The sequence below is a fragment of the Nymphaea colorata genome, chromosome 2 (assembly GCF_008831285.2).
Source record: "Nymphaea colorata isolate Beijing-Zhang1983 chromosome 2, ASM883128v2, whole genome shotgun sequence".
In the NCBI taxonomy this organism is placed as follows: Eukaryota; Viridiplantae; Streptophyta; class Magnoliopsida; order Nymphaeales; family Nymphaeaceae; genus Nymphaea; species Nymphaea colorata.
The window spans coordinates 30425459-30442776 of NC_045139.1; the positions used below are offsets into that span (position 1 = coordinate 30425459).

The following is a 17318-nucleotide window of genomic DNA, read 5'->3' on the forward strand; positions in this document are numbered from 1 at the left end:
AAAAGGAAGAGCAGTTCCATAAAGTGTGCAATTACAGTTTCTGTCACATTTAAGCGACCTACAGTAAACGAATTCAGAAAAAGAAAAGGCAACCAGGACCAGACGTGAAAGCAAATTATTTACCCTAAATAATTGCATAGGATTGAGGTTGGGAGCTGATCAGGAAGGCGCTAGAGGAGAGGGAAACAATAAAAGGGGAAGTAGAAGAGAGCAACCACATGCACAGCGATCGGGTAGTCTCCTTTTCATGCAGTGTGGTAGTGCCTGCTAGAGAGAGTGAGAGAGATAGAGATGGGAAGGGCTCCATGTTGCTCAAAAGTTGGGCTTCACAGAGGACCATGGACTGCTAGAGAAGATGCATTGCTGACCAGGTATATAAAAATTCACGGAGAAGGCAATTGGAGATACCTCCCCCTGAAAGCAGGTCATTTATTCTTTCCTTTCCTTATTTATGTTTGTGTTGTGCGTGTTCATTCTTGACTGTGCTTCTGCACTTGTTCAGTTATTTCCACTTCATTTTCTTCAATTTATAGGTGTTTATTAGGTGCAAGTACACTTCTTTGGTGTTTCTCTTTTCATTTTTGTCAAGTTATGTAGGTACAACAGTATGTTTTTCAGAGCCATGGATTGTCTTCTTTCATTTCTTCAATATGGTGTAGACAGTGTGTTTTAGAGTCATGGCTTGTCTACTTTTCAGCCTTCTTCAGTTCAATCAGTTTATAATTCCTCTCTCTCTCTCTCTCTGCGCAGGGCTGTTGAGATGCGGGAAGAGTTGCAGGCTGAGATGGATGAACTACCTAAGGCCGGACATAAAGAGAGGAAACATTAGCTCTGATGAGGAGGAGCTCATCCTTAAGCTGCACGCTCTTCTCGGCAACAGGTGGTCTCTCATTGCCGGCAGGCTGCCAGGTCGCACCGACAATGAAATCAAGAATTACTGGAACACCCATCTCAGCAAAAAGGTTAGGAATGAAGGAATAGATCCCTACACCCCCAAAGCACGCACCCACCTCACCCCTCCTCCTCCTTCTCCGCCTTCCCCACAGCAGAAACTCATCCACTTAAAGGGGAAAGGCACAGCTTACACCACCAACAACGTTAAGGTCTATGCTCCTCGGGCGACTAGAGTCAGACCAAGCGTCCTACCACCATGGATGCTTGCACAAGCAAAATCGAATAGCGATGATCTAGAAACTAACGGAGGTGATCATGGCTGCTACTCCGTGTCTCCTCCTCCTCCTCTGATGAATTCGGTGGATGGTGGTGGCTGTGGGGACGCAGGGGTGCTCAGTGGGGTCGGCCATGAATTGCTTCCATGGGAGTACTCCGGCGGCCATGAAGCAAGTCTGGATGAAGCAATGGCCGACACGTTTGTCCGGCTTGAGGAGGAGGAGAGCCCTACGGCGGTGGTCGGTGGAGAAGAGCAACAGCTGCAGCACATGCAACTGCAGGGCACCTGCTTGGAAGAGGAAAGCCTTCTTTTGGATTCCTTCATTCGATCCCTCCTGGAATGATCATCACTTCAGTCTGATGTACTAAAGCAGAGAATAATTCAAACCCGCCCTCTTTTTCCTCATTTTGTTTTCTCCCCAACTGAATCTGAGGCTCAAATCTTTCTCAATCGAGCACATTTGTGGAAAAATGCTGCACATTCGGTGGCCGCCATAACTGAGACAAGAAACACACTTTCTGTATTAATAATTAGAAGGGAATCGAGGTACTGTAACTACTCGGAGGATAATCTTTATCCATCTCTTGTATTCATGTACGTCCCTGAGGAGCTTCGAGTTATTTCAAATACGGAATTGTCAATTCTTTGAGAGTGACCCTTCATTTCAGAAGGAAGGTCAAACGCAGTTTGAGACTTTCGACTGTCCCACTCTTTTAGTTGAAAGAAATAGATGTTCTCTTCGTTGGAGTATCAATTTCAGTGGGCGATTGCTGTCCCACCTGACGCTCAGCAGTCGGGTCAATGCATCATCGCCCATTGCTTCCTTTCAGGTTTGGTTTTCCCCCTCCTTTTACAAGCTCCTTTCCGTCACTTGGCCTGCCCTCTCTTCCTTCCTCGCTGGCTTCTTTACCACATACAATTATTGATTGACCTTAAAAACTTCTTATTTTTATGTTAATATTTCTGAGTAATATATATATATATATATATATATATATATATATATATATATATATATATATTAGTGCCCTTTAGTCAAAATTTTAAGTTTTATACCTAAATGATTAAAACACCCTATCTTTTTTTTTCCTTGATTTTCTTTTATTCATCCATGAAAAGATCAAGACTTAAAATGTTTGCTTATGAGCCTAGCACCTATAGGTCTGGTACTTGTATAGGATCCATAAAGAAGAGTTACTTATTAATAAAAGTATAAATTAGGCATAGTGTGTGTGTGTATGTTTGTTTTTTTAAGAGGGTGCGGTAGGAATCAACAGACCTTAGGAAGCAAAGCCTTATAAATAAGTTCTTACTTCTTTATCAAAATTCAATTTTATTTTCAAGTCGTTTACATCAATCTGTAGTCTAGATGCATATACATATGTAAGATTGTATAAACCAAATAGTTTGCTTGCTACAAATCGTACACTAGAGCATGTTTTCTAAGTTAATAAAATCTTTGTAAAGTCTAAACTCTTGAACAATTGAAATGTCTTGAGCTTTTGCTTCTACAGGTTAAGAAAATAAAGCTTGAAAAGTTTGTTCTTGTTAAATAAAGTATGTAAGGTCCCACAAATTTTGTTCTGACTCTCCAACACAGAATGTGTGGATGAAAATTGCCGAAGCTTACTGAATTGAATTTGATGTGTGAATTGAATTTAATTTATGAGGATTTCAATTTACAGTTTTAGCGTTCTCGCCCAATGAATCCACTCGGAACATGGAAATTCATGCTTCAAAAAGAATCAACGAATAACACTGCGATTAATTTCCCTTCGTTAATTTTTCATATATACTGAGTCTGTATTAATTTAGTTATTCAAAAATTTAAAAAGTAATATCTTTCTTACAGTAACAAAAGGTAATCGGACTCCATTATTGGTCAATCAAAAGTATATAAGAATCAATGAAGCTTTTCTGGTGAAAGTACGTTAAAGAGCTCTGAACCATCCACCTTTCTCACCATCTTCTTCTTCCCCTCTTTTCTGCCGTGGTTGTTGGAGAGCAACAGAAATTCTTGAGAAGAAGTCTACGATATAAATCATGGCAGATAGTATCGTACTATCGTCAATGAGAGGCGGAGTTAGGAATTCTTTTTACTGGAGAAACTAAATTTGATAAATGCTGAAATATAATTTTTGACATTTTTATGTATGCAAAATGGAAATTTTTAAAAATTACATATTCATTTTTTATATAGGTGCTTCCATTTATGTACTAGTAACAGGATTTTTTTGGAAACTTCTCATCCAAATAAAGTGTCATTTTTGGGGTGGCAGGTCATGTGTTCGGGTCTTAATCATGCATGTTAAAATTAGAAAATGACAAACAATTCCGTTCATGTGTTAAAAAATTACATTTTCACGTAGAATGATTGAATTGTCTATCTTTTTCTTTTTGACTAAATGCCAAAAAATGCCGCTCACCCCAAAAAGTAGAACATTGGGACGTTCCTGTTAGGCGCCGACATTTTGACCATAATTTACATTTATGGGTTAATATTGGAAATTATGATTATTACTAATTTCTGCTTAACAAAAGTTTCCTTTCGGAGCAAACTTTTTAAATTTAAGGATTATGTGAACTGATTATAAGTATTGAATCTAAGATTTGTGGAAGAATTTACTAATTTTTTTGCTTATTCAACTATGTGAAAGTTTAAATAACATGTAAGAATTATGTGGATTGACTGGAAGTTGTTAAATAAATTTAATTAATGATCTATAAGATGGTCTTGGTAAATGTACCGCCCAAGAACACAATTAGGGGAATTGAAATTGACTAGCTGGCGGATGTATCCGGGTGGTTAAAAAATTAAGCATTGCTGTTAAAATTAAGTCTTTAGTCGTACAAGTATTAAATGACAATTCATGGCATACGGTGACAGTTTATAGTGTTTTTAGCAGTGGTTTTGCAGTATTTTTAATGATGAATTTTAATTTTTAGCCATCTGCTAACATCTATTAACTTCTTCACTTCAATTCTCTTGACAATTAATATTTTTAACTTTAAAAGCAACCATAATTTGGTGGTAAGAACTACAAGTTCAGAGGAACGTGAATGTTTTGTATACATTGCATTTGTAGACTCAAACTTGCTCAGTTAAACTTTACCCGAGTTAGACTCATAAGTTACACAAGTCGAGTTCAAGCTTAAATGATAACTCAAGTTTGTAAATGAGTCGAGTTTGTCTTTTAACACTAAACTTGTCTTTATAATTTCAAAAACTCAAAATAGCTTAAATGAAAATGTAAAAATTTTAACTTTATTTTATCAGAAGAAACAAAGTTCATCGTACATTGGCACACACACACACACACACACACACACATATATATATATATATATATATATATATAGGAGTGCAAGATTAAACGAGTCTAGCTCAAGCTTACGTCATAAAACTTGAGTTGATCTAGAGCCAAGTTATGCATGACTCAAGTCGAGTTCGAGCTTGCCAAGCTTGAGCTCGGCTTGCTCATTGTACATCCCTAGACATAACTAAACACGGGTGCTTTGCATAAAAAGCTACAAACCCAAGAATCATTCTATGCCCAACGAGGGAAATCTCAAAATTTATAGAAATAGCAAACATTTAAACCAATAGCGTCCACATAGGAGCAAGATTGGCTGGCCTACGACATCAATATTTATTCGGCTTCAGCTCATACCCACTGGACCCACTTGGCCAGTGATCAATTCCTGACCTAGAGCTCAGCTGGGTGCGCTGACGAACCTAACTGGGCTGGGTGTAGGTCAAGCTGATTAAATATTCTTGTGAACATATCCTCAAACAAATACTACCTATTGGTTGAATATAGGATATTTATTCACAAGAATCGCTTCCAACATCCATGAAACTATCGGATTTTGTGTGTGTGCAGCTACATGCATGTACTCATGTCCGCTTAAGGTTCATATGCCTATATATATATATATATATATATAATAATAATAATAATAATAATAATAACACGAGTAGTTTAAAAGAGTTGGGAATGGACTCTTATGAGGATGTCAATATATTTGTATGAGGATATCAATATATTCGATTTGGATAGAGTCCGACCAAACTGTTCTTAAAAAATAAGATATACAAAAAAATTTAATATCCAAATCGAATTCGGATTTAAGAATTACGTGCGAGTGGACTAGGATTCAGATTCAGATATATATAAATATAGGATCGGATTCAGGTTGAAAATAATCTTAAATAAATAACATATATCTAATGCTCTTACATTTTGAAAGTCGCCCAGATTAGCTTCAAACGGATCTGGATTCGAATGTGAATGTACAAATTGTGAAATTGGATTTCAAATTTGGAATCTGAATATGTCTTTGATTTGTTCATGATCAAATCTGGTTCAAATCTTTATAAGAAACAAAAAAATGAATATGGTTAACTGATCGTAGACTCGTATAGTCTCAATCACATGCCACTTATTCATCTTCATGCATATACTCTTTCCTTTATCATAATCCTTGTTCTAATTGATGACTTAAGGAGGTGATTAACAAAGCCAAAAAAAATTGTAGATGAGCAGATATTAGTCTGCAATAGCCCCTAATTTTTTTGTTGCTAATTTCACTAAAACCTGAAAAGGAGAAAAAGATATTAACAGGAATTCACAATGTCCAAGAATGGGGCGATAAATTGTTTGTTGCATTTCCGCTGCAATTCTACAACTTTGCATACCATGTAGGCGGCATCCAAACACGAGTTTGACGTCTCATCTTCCTTGGTCATTCACCTACTTCATGAAAGCTCCAAGAGTTGCAATCGTATCTATAAATCACAACGCAACACTCATAGCTATTTAAACTTTGTGCAATCTCCAAGCCTGCAAGAAAATGCAGTTCTTAGAATCCAATTTGCTGAAAGAAAACAGACCAGCATCGACGAACTACGTCACTGTGGCACCAGCTTCTTTGAGAATTGACAGTGTTAGGACAAAAAGCCGGCTATGAGGTGCAATATTTTCATGCAAGAAACGTTCCAGATGGAAAATCAACACAGAATAGAAACGACAAGAACAAAGTCCATGGAAGGCCGCCATTAACTTTAAATACATAACAGTTGGTGTTGCAAGATTTATGGAAGAAGATTGATACTGCCATCAATCAGCAATATCCTACCGTTAGGATTAGATTGTGATTGTATTAAAAAAGGGAAAGAGGTCCTCTCCTAGTTTTTGGAAAGATAAAGTAGCCGTTCTCGTGGTTATCTTCCTGTATAAAAACCCTCTTTCCCTTAGAATGTAACAGAACAGAGTGAATACAAAAATCGTCTTCTTCCTCCTCCGTGGATGTAGGCCGTAGTGCCGAACCACGTAAATTGTGCTGTTCTCTTGTATGATTGTCTCTCTCACGTTTTTTATCACGTTTTTTATCATGGTATCAGAGCGGGTTCTGCGATATTGAAGTCGGCGCCTGCCAAGAAAACAAGGTTTCTGTTTTTGAAACGAACGTGTTCGTTCTGGCGGTTGTTCATCACTTCGCCAGCGCTGTCTCCAGCGACCGTCTATTGCCAAACTTCTCAGACAACACCTCAGACAACACCTCTGGGGAGTGGCGAATCCAAAGGGACCGATCTCGCCACCGGAAAGTCTTCCTGCTGGCCGGAATCGAACGATTTCCGGCCGCCCTTTTTTCTGCCACTTTTTTCCAGCACGCCTGTTCATTTGCACGCAGTCGCCGGCACGGATTTCTTTCGGCCCTCTTTTTGCTCAGGTTACACCCTGGGCTTGCTACGGTTCCAAAGAACCCAATCTTGTGCTGAATCGACGTCGAAGCCGTCCGGAGTGAATCAAAATCTGGCCGCTGGTTTGCTTCTTCTCCTGCGTAAGGGGATTGTCGACCGTTTCCTGCCCCAAACTTTGAAAAATCGGCGCTACTTCCACAGATCACCTTTCGCCGTGAAATCAGACAGGGAACATCACCTGGTAGTCCTCTTTCCATCGCATCAGAGCTCGACCCATCTTGGTGCCGGAGCCGGCCGAAATCGAAGGATTTCCGGCCGCCTATTCCCTGTTCTTTGAACATCTCCACCTGCGCGTGACAGGGTTGAATCCTACTTCCACCGCACCCTGTTTTTTGGAACTTTATAACAGGAGCACTGCTGAAATTTTCACTCGACGGTGATTCTTGTGCAACTTTATTCAGACGTTTCAGGATTTATGAAGCCGTGAGGAAGGAACGCTGGATTTTCTAAGTTCTGCCTGATTTTTCTTGCCCTTCCCTGTTGCACCAAGGTCGGTTTTCTGCCTTATTGCTCTTTCCTTCCTTTTTTTTTCCTGTCGTTTCTGGGTGAAATTATAACCTGATGGCAAGTGAACAACAAAGACAAGAGGCTACGGATAACATAAGATGTTTCAATAACAACGAGCAAAGTAGTCAACCTCTGAAAATTACCAATACTCTTTTGAATGGTGCCAATTATCTAAGTTGGGCAAAGGCGGCTCGGTTGTTTTTAAGCGGGCGATCCAAGTTTGGATACATAAAAGGGAAAATTAGCCCTCCAGACAGGTCAGATCCCAAATTTGACGATTGGCAATCAGAAAATGATATGGTGATGTCTTGGCTCATTAACTCCATGGAGCCCTCTATTGCGAATTTATTTATGTATCAAGAGACTGCAAAGGAAATTTGGGATGAATTAAAGCAACTTTTTTCCGAACAGAATAATCTTGCTCGGGTTTATCAAATTCAAGTCGAGATTGCCAATCTTATGAAGGGAGACAAACCACTGAACCTTTACATAGGAGAACTCAAAAGCCGGTTTGATGAACTTCTGCAATATAGGCCAGTTACGACTGATCCTGATATATACAAAATTCGGTTTGAGGAAGACAAAATTTTTAAGTTGTTGGCAGGATTAGGAGCTGAGTATGAAAGTATTAGGAGTCAAATTCTTAATACATCTCCTCTTCCCAACTTCAACAACGTCTGTCAAATGATACAAAGGGAGGCTGCACGAAGGCAAGTTATGAATTCCAATACCAAAACTGAAATTTCTGAAGAAAGTCATGAGAAAATGGCCTGTGTTGCGCAAGTCGAACCTGCCAAAGGGAATAAAAAACTCCCGAATAGTAACAGGCCTTCAAATGCCAACTTTAGCTATCAGAAAGGAAGAAACAAATTTAGATGTACACACTGCAAGCGATCTGGTCACATCCGAGAAAAATGTTGGGAGCTGGTTGGAAGACCCACAAGAGACAACGGATCGTCCTCCACCAACTCAGACTCAGCCAATTTTGTTACCAAAGACGATCTTGAGAAGTTCTTTCAAAAGTTTGCCAAGACCAATCTAATTTCATCTCAACCCGTCAGCAATTCTGAAGGTAACTTTGCTTTGACTGCTACTTTAAATCCTTCTACATGGGTTATTGATACAGGGGCCACCGATCATATGTCTAGCGACTTAGCAAATTTGATCAGTGTTGACAAAACAAAAAAACGACCAGTTTTTACTGCTGATGGATCCCCCATTATTGCTGAAGGATATGGTGAAACTAGGTTCTTTGAAAAGGGACAAAAATCTCAAGTTCTTTATATCCCTAATCTATCAGCAAATCTCATGTCGGTAAGAAAATTAACCAAGTCTCACAATTGTCTGGCTGTTTTTTCCTCAAATGATGTAATATTTCAGGATCTTGTGACGAAACGGGAGATTGGTAGAGGTCATGAAAAGAATGGGCTATACGTGATGGACAAAAACAGTTGCAGCTTCATGATGAATGACCAACAAGATAGAAGTTCTCATTACTGGACCTGGCATGCAAGACTTGGTCATATCTCTGATCAAAATTTGATTCGCCTCATCCCTCATCTTACAGTTGAAAAACATTCGTGTGATGCTTGTGAATTTTCTAAATCTATGAGATTGCCATTTCAATCTTCTACTGAAAACTCTAAAGAAATTTTTGATTTGGTTCACTCAGATGTTTGGGGACCAGCCCCAGAAGTGTCATACTCTGGATTTAGATACTATGTTTCATTTATTGATGATAAGACCCGCATGACTTGGTTGTTTTTCCTTAAGTATAAGAGTGAAGTTTTTTGTGCTTTCAAAGATTTTTTCAAGATGGTACATACTCAATATGGAGTAAAAATAAAAAAACTTCGCTCTGATAATGGTGGAGAATATGTGAATGATTCTCTTGAAAATTTTTTAAAAGAGGAAGGAGTACAACCTCAATACTCATGTGCAGGTACCTCACAACAGAATGGAGTTGCCGAACGGAAAAATAGGCAACTACTAAATATTGCTCGATCTCTTATGATTCATATGCATGTCCCATTTCGTTTTTGGAATGACGCTATTGCTACAGCATGTTATATCGTCAACAGGGCACCAAGTTCCAGCATTGAAAATCAAGTTCCCATAGAACTTCTTCTTAATAGAAAAGTTTCTATAAAGCATTTTAAAGTTTTTGGATGCAAGTGTTATACTCATATACAAGAAAAATTTAGGAACAAATTTGAAAAGCGCGCTGTAAAATGCATTTTCCTTGGCTACTCCAGTAGAAAGAAGGGTTATAAGTGTTATGATCCTGTCACTAGAAAGTTACTTATATCTCGTGATGTGAAGTTTTTTGAACAGGAGTACTTCTTTGATAATCAAAGAAAGGGGGAGATGAACACCAAGGATCTCACCAAGCAGCCCATATTACCGACAGTTAAAATCAGCAATGAAGTTCCTCACACAAGCAAGCAGCTCGTATTGCCAATGTTTGAAATTAGCAATGATGTGCCTTGCGCAAGACAGCCCCATTTTGAACCTCAGTCTGAACTAGCTCAAAATGCCTCAAATGATGATAATGTGTCCTTGCTTCCACCTCAAAGAACTCAACAACCCGATACCAGCACCAATCCTCTCACCTCTTCTACTGAACCAAATCTCAATCTCAGCAACTCCAGCCCAACCTCTCAAGAAAATCTCATTAGACGGACCACTCGCTCCACTAGACTACCAACAAAATTTAGTGACTACTGCACTTATCTTACAGCAAACAAAAACCATTCCATAGACCAATACCTATCTTTTGAAAATTTGCCCATTCACTACAAATCCTATATCCTAAACACATATTCCCAACATGAACCAAAAACCTACGAGGAGGCTAAATCCGATCCAGGGTGGCTTAACGCTATGGAAGAAGAGCTTGCGGCATTGGCAAAAAATAAGACATGGGATCTTGTTCCTCTACCCAATGGGAAGAAGCTGGTTGGATGCAAGTGGGTTTATCGAATAAAATACAACAATGATGGAAGTGTAGAGCGCTACAAAGCCCGCCTGGTCGCCAAAGGATTCACCCAAACTGAAGGTATTGACTATACTGAAACCTTTGCGCCTGTTGCAAAAATGAGCTATGTCCGAACTTTAATTTCTGTAGCAGCAAACAAAAGATGGCCTCTGACTCAACTTGATGTGAAAAATGCTTTTCTTCATGGAGAACTCAACGAAGAAGTTTATATGGAGGCTCCAAAAGGTATAAAAAATGAGCACGGGTATGTCTGCAAGTTGAAAAAAGCCCTATACGGGTTGAAGCAGTCACCACGAGCTTGGTTTGCTCGCCTCAGTGATGCTCTTATTAAAATGGGTTTCAAAAGAAGCAGTGCTGACCATACTATGTTTATGCATTTGAAAAATTCTAAAATTTGTATTCTGCTTGTTTATGTGGACGACATAATAATGACAGGTGATGATATTGACTTTATGCCGCGCGTGAAAGGCTATCTCAATCAACTATTTGAAATCAAGGATTTGGGAATGCTAAGATTTTTTCTAGGAATTGAAGTTGCTCACTCAAATAAAGGAGTCTTCCTTTGCCAAAGGAAATATACGCTAGATCTATTGAAAGAAACTGGATGCTTGGGTGCTAAACCTGCAGAGACTCCTCTTGAAGCCAATTGTAAATTGAAGAAAGATGAAGGTGAACCTATTGAGAATGTTCAAAGCTTTCAAAAACTTGTTGGAAAGCTCATATATTTGACTGTTACAAGACCAGACATATCTTATGCTGTAAGTTTGATTAGCCAGTTCATGCACTCTCCTAGATCATCTCATGTTGAAGCTGCTCATAGAATTTTGAGGTATTTGAAAAGATGTCCTGGAAGAGGAATTTTAATGAAACGTAATCTGCCACTAGATGTTGTGGGTTATACTGATGCAGACTGGGCAGGAGATCCAAACGACAGAAGATCTACTTCGGGTTTTTGTACCTTTGTTGGAGGAAATCTTGTATCTTGGAAAAGCAAAAAACAATCTGTAGTTGCTCGATCAAGTGCTGAAGCAGAATACAGAGCTATGGCTGGATGCACATGTGAACTCGTATGGATTAAAGCTCTTCTGAAAGATATGAACATTGATGTACGTGAACCTATAAAGCTGATATGCGACAATATGGCTGCAATTTATATTGGGGCAAATCCAGTCTTTCACGAAAGGACCAAACACATTGAGATTGACTGCCACTTCATTAGAGAAAAAATCCAAGATGGCACTATCGAAACTTGTCATGTCAAAAGTGAAAATCAGTTGGCTGATATTTTTACAAAAAGTTTGGCACGTGAGAAACATCAAGACATTGTAAACAAGTTGGGACAGATTGATATCTGTCCACCAACTTGAGGGGGAGATTGTTGCAAGATTTATGGAAGAAGATTGATACTGCCATCAATCAACAATATCCTACCGTTAGGATTAGATTGTGATTGTATTAAAAAAGGGAAAGAGGTCCTCTCCTAGTTTTTGGAAAGATAAAGTAGCCGTTCTCGTGGTTATCTTCCTGTATAAAAACCCTCTTTCCCTTAGAATGTAACAGAACAGAGTGAATACAAAAATCGTCTTCTTCATCCTCCGTGGATGTAGGTCGTAGTGCCGAACCACGTAAATTGTGCTGTTCTCTTGTATGATTGTCTCTCTCACGTTTTTTATCACGTTTTTTATCAGTTGGCAAACCTGTGAATGAGACTAAGAAGGGCAGACAACCAGATCACCAAGTCGACGACTCGACTCAGCAACATGGGCGGGTCAGGTCATAAATCTTTGCTGTGTAATTTCTGCTCTAAATGAAGGAAATTCAATATATCTATGAAACGACAAGCAAATACCAACTATGCACGATCAAATAATCTTAATTTATGATAAATAAACCTAAATTACAATTATACAACTACAAAAAAGCAAAACAATTAACAAGCTAATTAATCACAAACTGCATGATGCAAACAAAATCCGAAGAACAAGTCTCTCTTTTGGCGACCCAAAAGAGTACCTCTCTCAGTTTCTTGAGCAATTTATGGTGTGACTGTTGGCGAGAAGGCCTTCCTTTGCTGTCTCCCCCACTGATCTTCCTGCTCAACATTCTCATGTACCATGAGTTCCCCATTTCCTCTCCCCTCCTTTTCATCATCCTAGATGGTGCCCACCACCCAACATTAACACTAACCCTTTCCTTTTCTCCTCTCCACCCGTGTCGTTGCTTCTCTTCTCCTGTTCATGCCTCTTTCCATTCTACTTCTTCCGCTCCATCCCCTTCGCCTGGTGAAGATTCCGATAAGGCAAAATTGAAATCAAGAACACAGACGAGAGCAGGGTAGAATGCAGTACAGAGCGGGGTCAGGTGGAACTTGCACATACAAACACGGCCAAAAATGGAGCAGAGAAGAAACTTGCATGAAGAGGCTTGCCAATTGTGTTCCAATGTATACAATTCTTATTACAAATTGTTAGACATGGACGGTGACGAGATGCATATCGATGGAAATGATTAAGATTTCGAAAATAACTGATCAAACTGATCTTCTGCTGGCACTTCACTATCCTGAGGTTGATCTCGTATGCTCAGTTTGTTTTTGTGATAGGAGAAGCACTTTGGTAAATATATCTGCTAGTTGACTTGATTAAGAGGTGTGTGAGGTCTGAATTGTTTTTGCTTTGACTAAATATAGATGACAATCTATCTCAATGTTTGACTTCAAGGGCCAGATTATCTTTTTCAATCCTTTTTAAAAGTTTGCTCTGAAATGAAACTGTTGTTAAGCAGAAATTAGTAACAAAATTTTCTGTATTTAAGGTGCCACTCTAATCATAATTAATTTCCAATATGAAGTCACAAATGTAAATTATTGTCACAATTACGCGACTAACAGTACCGCCCATGTTCATGTAGAGATGTAATTTTTCTCTTTCTGATTTTTGCCCTCACGAGTCACAATCAATAGGTTCCTTTTCAGACTTAATCCGAAAAAAAAAGATGGGGGAAAGCTGAATGCTTTAACGTGCGTCATTGCCCTAAGCGAAAATATGGGGGTACTAAGCGAAAATATTGGGGTACTGTGACAGCCAGGGGGCAGAGGGGCAAGCTGGCAGTTCGACCTCTGGATCCGGGTAGGGCCAAACTAAATTCTAATACAAAAAATACATTACGTAATTAAAAAATATTATTTTTTCAACGTAAAAAAAATTTCATTGGCTGAGGTGGGGCCATGGCCTAGGCGGGGCCCCCTTCCCTCCGTCCCTGGTGACAGCCAACCTTATACCAGTAAGTAAGAGAAAGTACTTTAACCAATAGAGTTTTATTGATTTGCCCATAATTGGTAAACTTGTGACTCGGTTGTTGGGTCAGCGAGTTAGACTCATCGACTCAACCCGATTAGGTCATGAGCTTGTTAATATATTTTTGGTGCATATAGATGAAATAAGGTATCTGACACTCTAAAAAGGTTTTTCTTTTCTTTTATTGCATTGTTACTGCAACTGAGTTGGGTTGATTCTGAGTTAGTGAGGGTGATTTAGAGCGAGTTAAGGGTGAGTCGAGCCGAGTCAGGGGCAATCCTTGCCGAGTCAGGTTCGACCTCACCCAAACCTTAACTTGTGGCTGGATTTGTAAGCGATTCTCGAATCAGCCCGGCTAGTTTGACAACTATGCTGATGACCTTAGGGTTTACTGCAGAAAGATACTATTTTTTTAAAATTTTGAATAAATAAATCAATACAGACTCAGTATATAAGAAAAACGAAGGGAACTAACTCTGAGTGGTTTAATCAAATTACGTGGTTTATAGAACGTTCACCACCCTTTCTGCTACACCTGCTCCTATTCCTATACTTTTCTCCAACTCTTATCTAATCCCTTTTAGTGTCCCTTTTTTTGAAAATCCAAAGCAATTTAAGATATTTCATCAAACGTAGCAATTCGTGAGACTTAAGCCTACAACTGAAAGGAAGGGCTTAAAATTTTAAATTATTCAATGAATGTAATCCACTTTGAATTGCAGGAAATACTAAAGACATAAATATTGAGATACAAACCTACAGGAAGAGGTGGTGTCGAAAAATTTTAGCGAAGCCATATTGGATATAAAATTTTAAATTTTTAAGGAGTACTAATATGTAAATGAGAAAAAATGTTAAGAAATGTCAACACAAAAATAAGGACTTTTTGAGGGTCTGTCGGGGCATCTATCCGCACGTAGTCCACACCTGCCTCTGCGAACCTTGTGACACATCAATAGGCTTTGACATATAACTTATAAACCAATTATGTGATTAGACTTTTTTTCATGTAAGCTAACTAGTTGTTGATGCCACACAAAGATATTCTTTTGTATTTTGCACTTAATCTAAAACGGCAATATTGCCTCCAACAAAGATACAGTACCAGGTGGTGTATCTTCTGCCACTGACATGAGCGGGAAGGCGGTACACCCCCATCAAAAAAATGAAAATAAAAATTTACATATAAATTTTAAAGAAATTTCATGTATTTTATTTTGAAAAATGATATTTTTTGCTCCTATCTTCCACTGATGTCACTAGTTGCCAATGGACAATATCACGGAGTTTGCAAGTTGAAATGATAAGACTTATCTAGAAAAGTAAATATACCTTTACGTAAGAGAAATTAGTAATTAAATAAGATCATTGGTATCTCAAGAATGCTCGTATGCATTGTTGTTAGTATTCCATAAATTCCTTCATTCGTAATATTTATGAGAAAAACTTCAGTTTGACATGGAGACAAATTTTGAATGCCAAAGGTATGGTGCCGAGTCTTCTTTCATTGCAGTGTATAATTGGGTGCAGATTCCTTGGTGCTTGTAGGATTTCGTGATGCCAAGGAATATAATACCATGTTGATCTGATACAAGTCTTATCTCAGGAAAATACGGGTTCGAGTCTGCCAATGATGCAGTAATTTCCAATAGAATGAACAGTTACCTCCACCAAAAAGTTGTGGGCGTAAGGTTGGTACCGAAGTTTTTTTTTTTTATATATAAATAAAAAGAAAAGGAGAGATAATCAAGTGCAAATGCGGAAACAAAATATTTTACACTAAAAAATTTGCAAATTGCAGAGGCGTGGGGTAGAGCGGACAGAAAAAAAAGTAAAGGGGCGTCTGCAGAAGGGATCAATCACACTGCCAGGGGTCTTTCCTCCTCTGGTAGTGTGGGAGTGACAGCGGGAGATGGGGAGGGCTCCATGTGGCTCGAAAGTTGGAGTTCACAGAGGACCATGGACTGATAGAGAAGACACACTGGTTACCAGGTATATGGAGAACGCGAGGCCACCTCATCCTTTCAACCCGACGTCCTCATCCACGGCAAAAATTCAGGGTGCATTTGGTAGCGGTGGATCTCTGATTCAATTTAAGAGGAAGCACAGCGATCAACAACGTGAACGTGAAGGACAGCGCTCTTTTCCTCCTCCTCCTTCTTTCAGTTCTAAGTTAAACTTTAAAAGTTTAATTCGGCCATTACAGTGGAAGTTTCTGAGTCCACCCCTGATGGTAGCTGCATGCAACGGAATGCAGTCACCTGCTTCGAAGATGGAACTCTTCTTTTAAGATCCTTGACCCCTCGTGGATTCGAATTACGTCTTCAGTTTGACGTAATGGTGGAAACTTTAGTTTTTTTTCCTGCGTTCAGTTGATGGAATCCAAGAAAAGCCGGCGGTGGCTTGAATCTTGGAGCAGAACACGTGCTTCACACCTCCTTTTATGAAGCCATACAAAAGTCCACAATTTCCGGCGTGCCTCTTATTTTGGGCAGTCAGCCGAAAGGAACATTATATATAAATATATTGTATATAATCTTGGAGCTGCTCGAGGTCTTTACACTTGCATTGCATAGAATTGCGTGTCTAAAAAGTAGACAATCTAAACACAAGCATTGCGTGGGATAATGTGTAAAAGGTAGAACATTCAACCGCAAAACATATAGCATCCAAACAACCTTGTTTTTTCATCTCTCTTGCATTGTCTGTGTAAAAATATAGCATCCAAACAATCATATTTTCTCTCGTCAGACGTTGTTTTAGTCTATGGTTATTAGGCACAGAGTTTTTCTTAATGATGACATTCTCTCGGCTTTAACTGCTCATTTTCGAGAGTTTTACTCTAAGTCTCTTCACTTTTGTGTCCCGTTGCCGGACTTTCACCTCTCATCCCTTTCAATCTCGTGTGCGATCTCTCTTGAGCAGTCCTTTCTTCACCAAAAGATCTTATGTAAAAAAATTATGCATTGAAATGTATGACCAAAATATTCAGCTTTATAGTATAACTTGAACCAGCTTTATCAAATCCAACATATAAATTAAAGTTTCTATAAAAAGTAACCCCAAAAAACCCCACCTAATTTTTTCTGCCCCAAGGGGACATTGAGCGCAGCTACATCAATATATTTAAAAATCTATGCCAAAGAATAAGCTAACGCCATTTCAACTACTTTAACAAAGTTTAACTGCAGGTAATGGGATCTTTTTCTCTTTCTTTATATGAAAAACAAAAATAGCAGGTGTGTGAGCCACATGCACATTAATTTATGTGAAAATTACTCGAAATGACTGGTCTACCAAGAAACTGACCCATGCGGTCTTGTCGAGAGAGCAATCAAACGATCCATCTCTCTGACATGTTAACTTGTACTCTGTAAATCAAATAAAAGTCAGTAAATGAGGCGTGGGTGGTGTACTGCCGACTGCTGGGTGTTACAACTCAGTCCTTCTTCATTGACAAGAAAAGTATTTATAAACCAAAAATGTTGAGAGCAAGAAGCACTTATACAGCTACACCTGTCGAGCGTTGATATAGAAAAGGTATGATATGTCTAACCAAACCAAACCAACGTACAATGACGC

General features: G+C 38.9%; 1 protein-coding gene across 1 annotated transcript; it reads left to right on the forward strand.

Moving 5' to 3' along the window:
• Window positions 1–237: 237 nt before the first annotated feature.
• LOC116247552 (transcription repressor MYB6-like) lies at window positions 238–1711 on the forward strand. The gene is made up of 2 exons (XM_031619726.2): window positions 238–424; window positions 751–1711. The coding sequence occupies exons 1-2, from the start codon at window positions 292–294 to the stop codon at window positions 1512–1514; spliced, it is 897 nt and encodes a 298-aa protein (XP_031475586.2). The 5' UTR covers window positions 238–291; the 3' UTR covers window positions 1515–1711.
• The last annotated feature ends 15607 nt before the right edge of the window (window positions 1712–17318 follow it).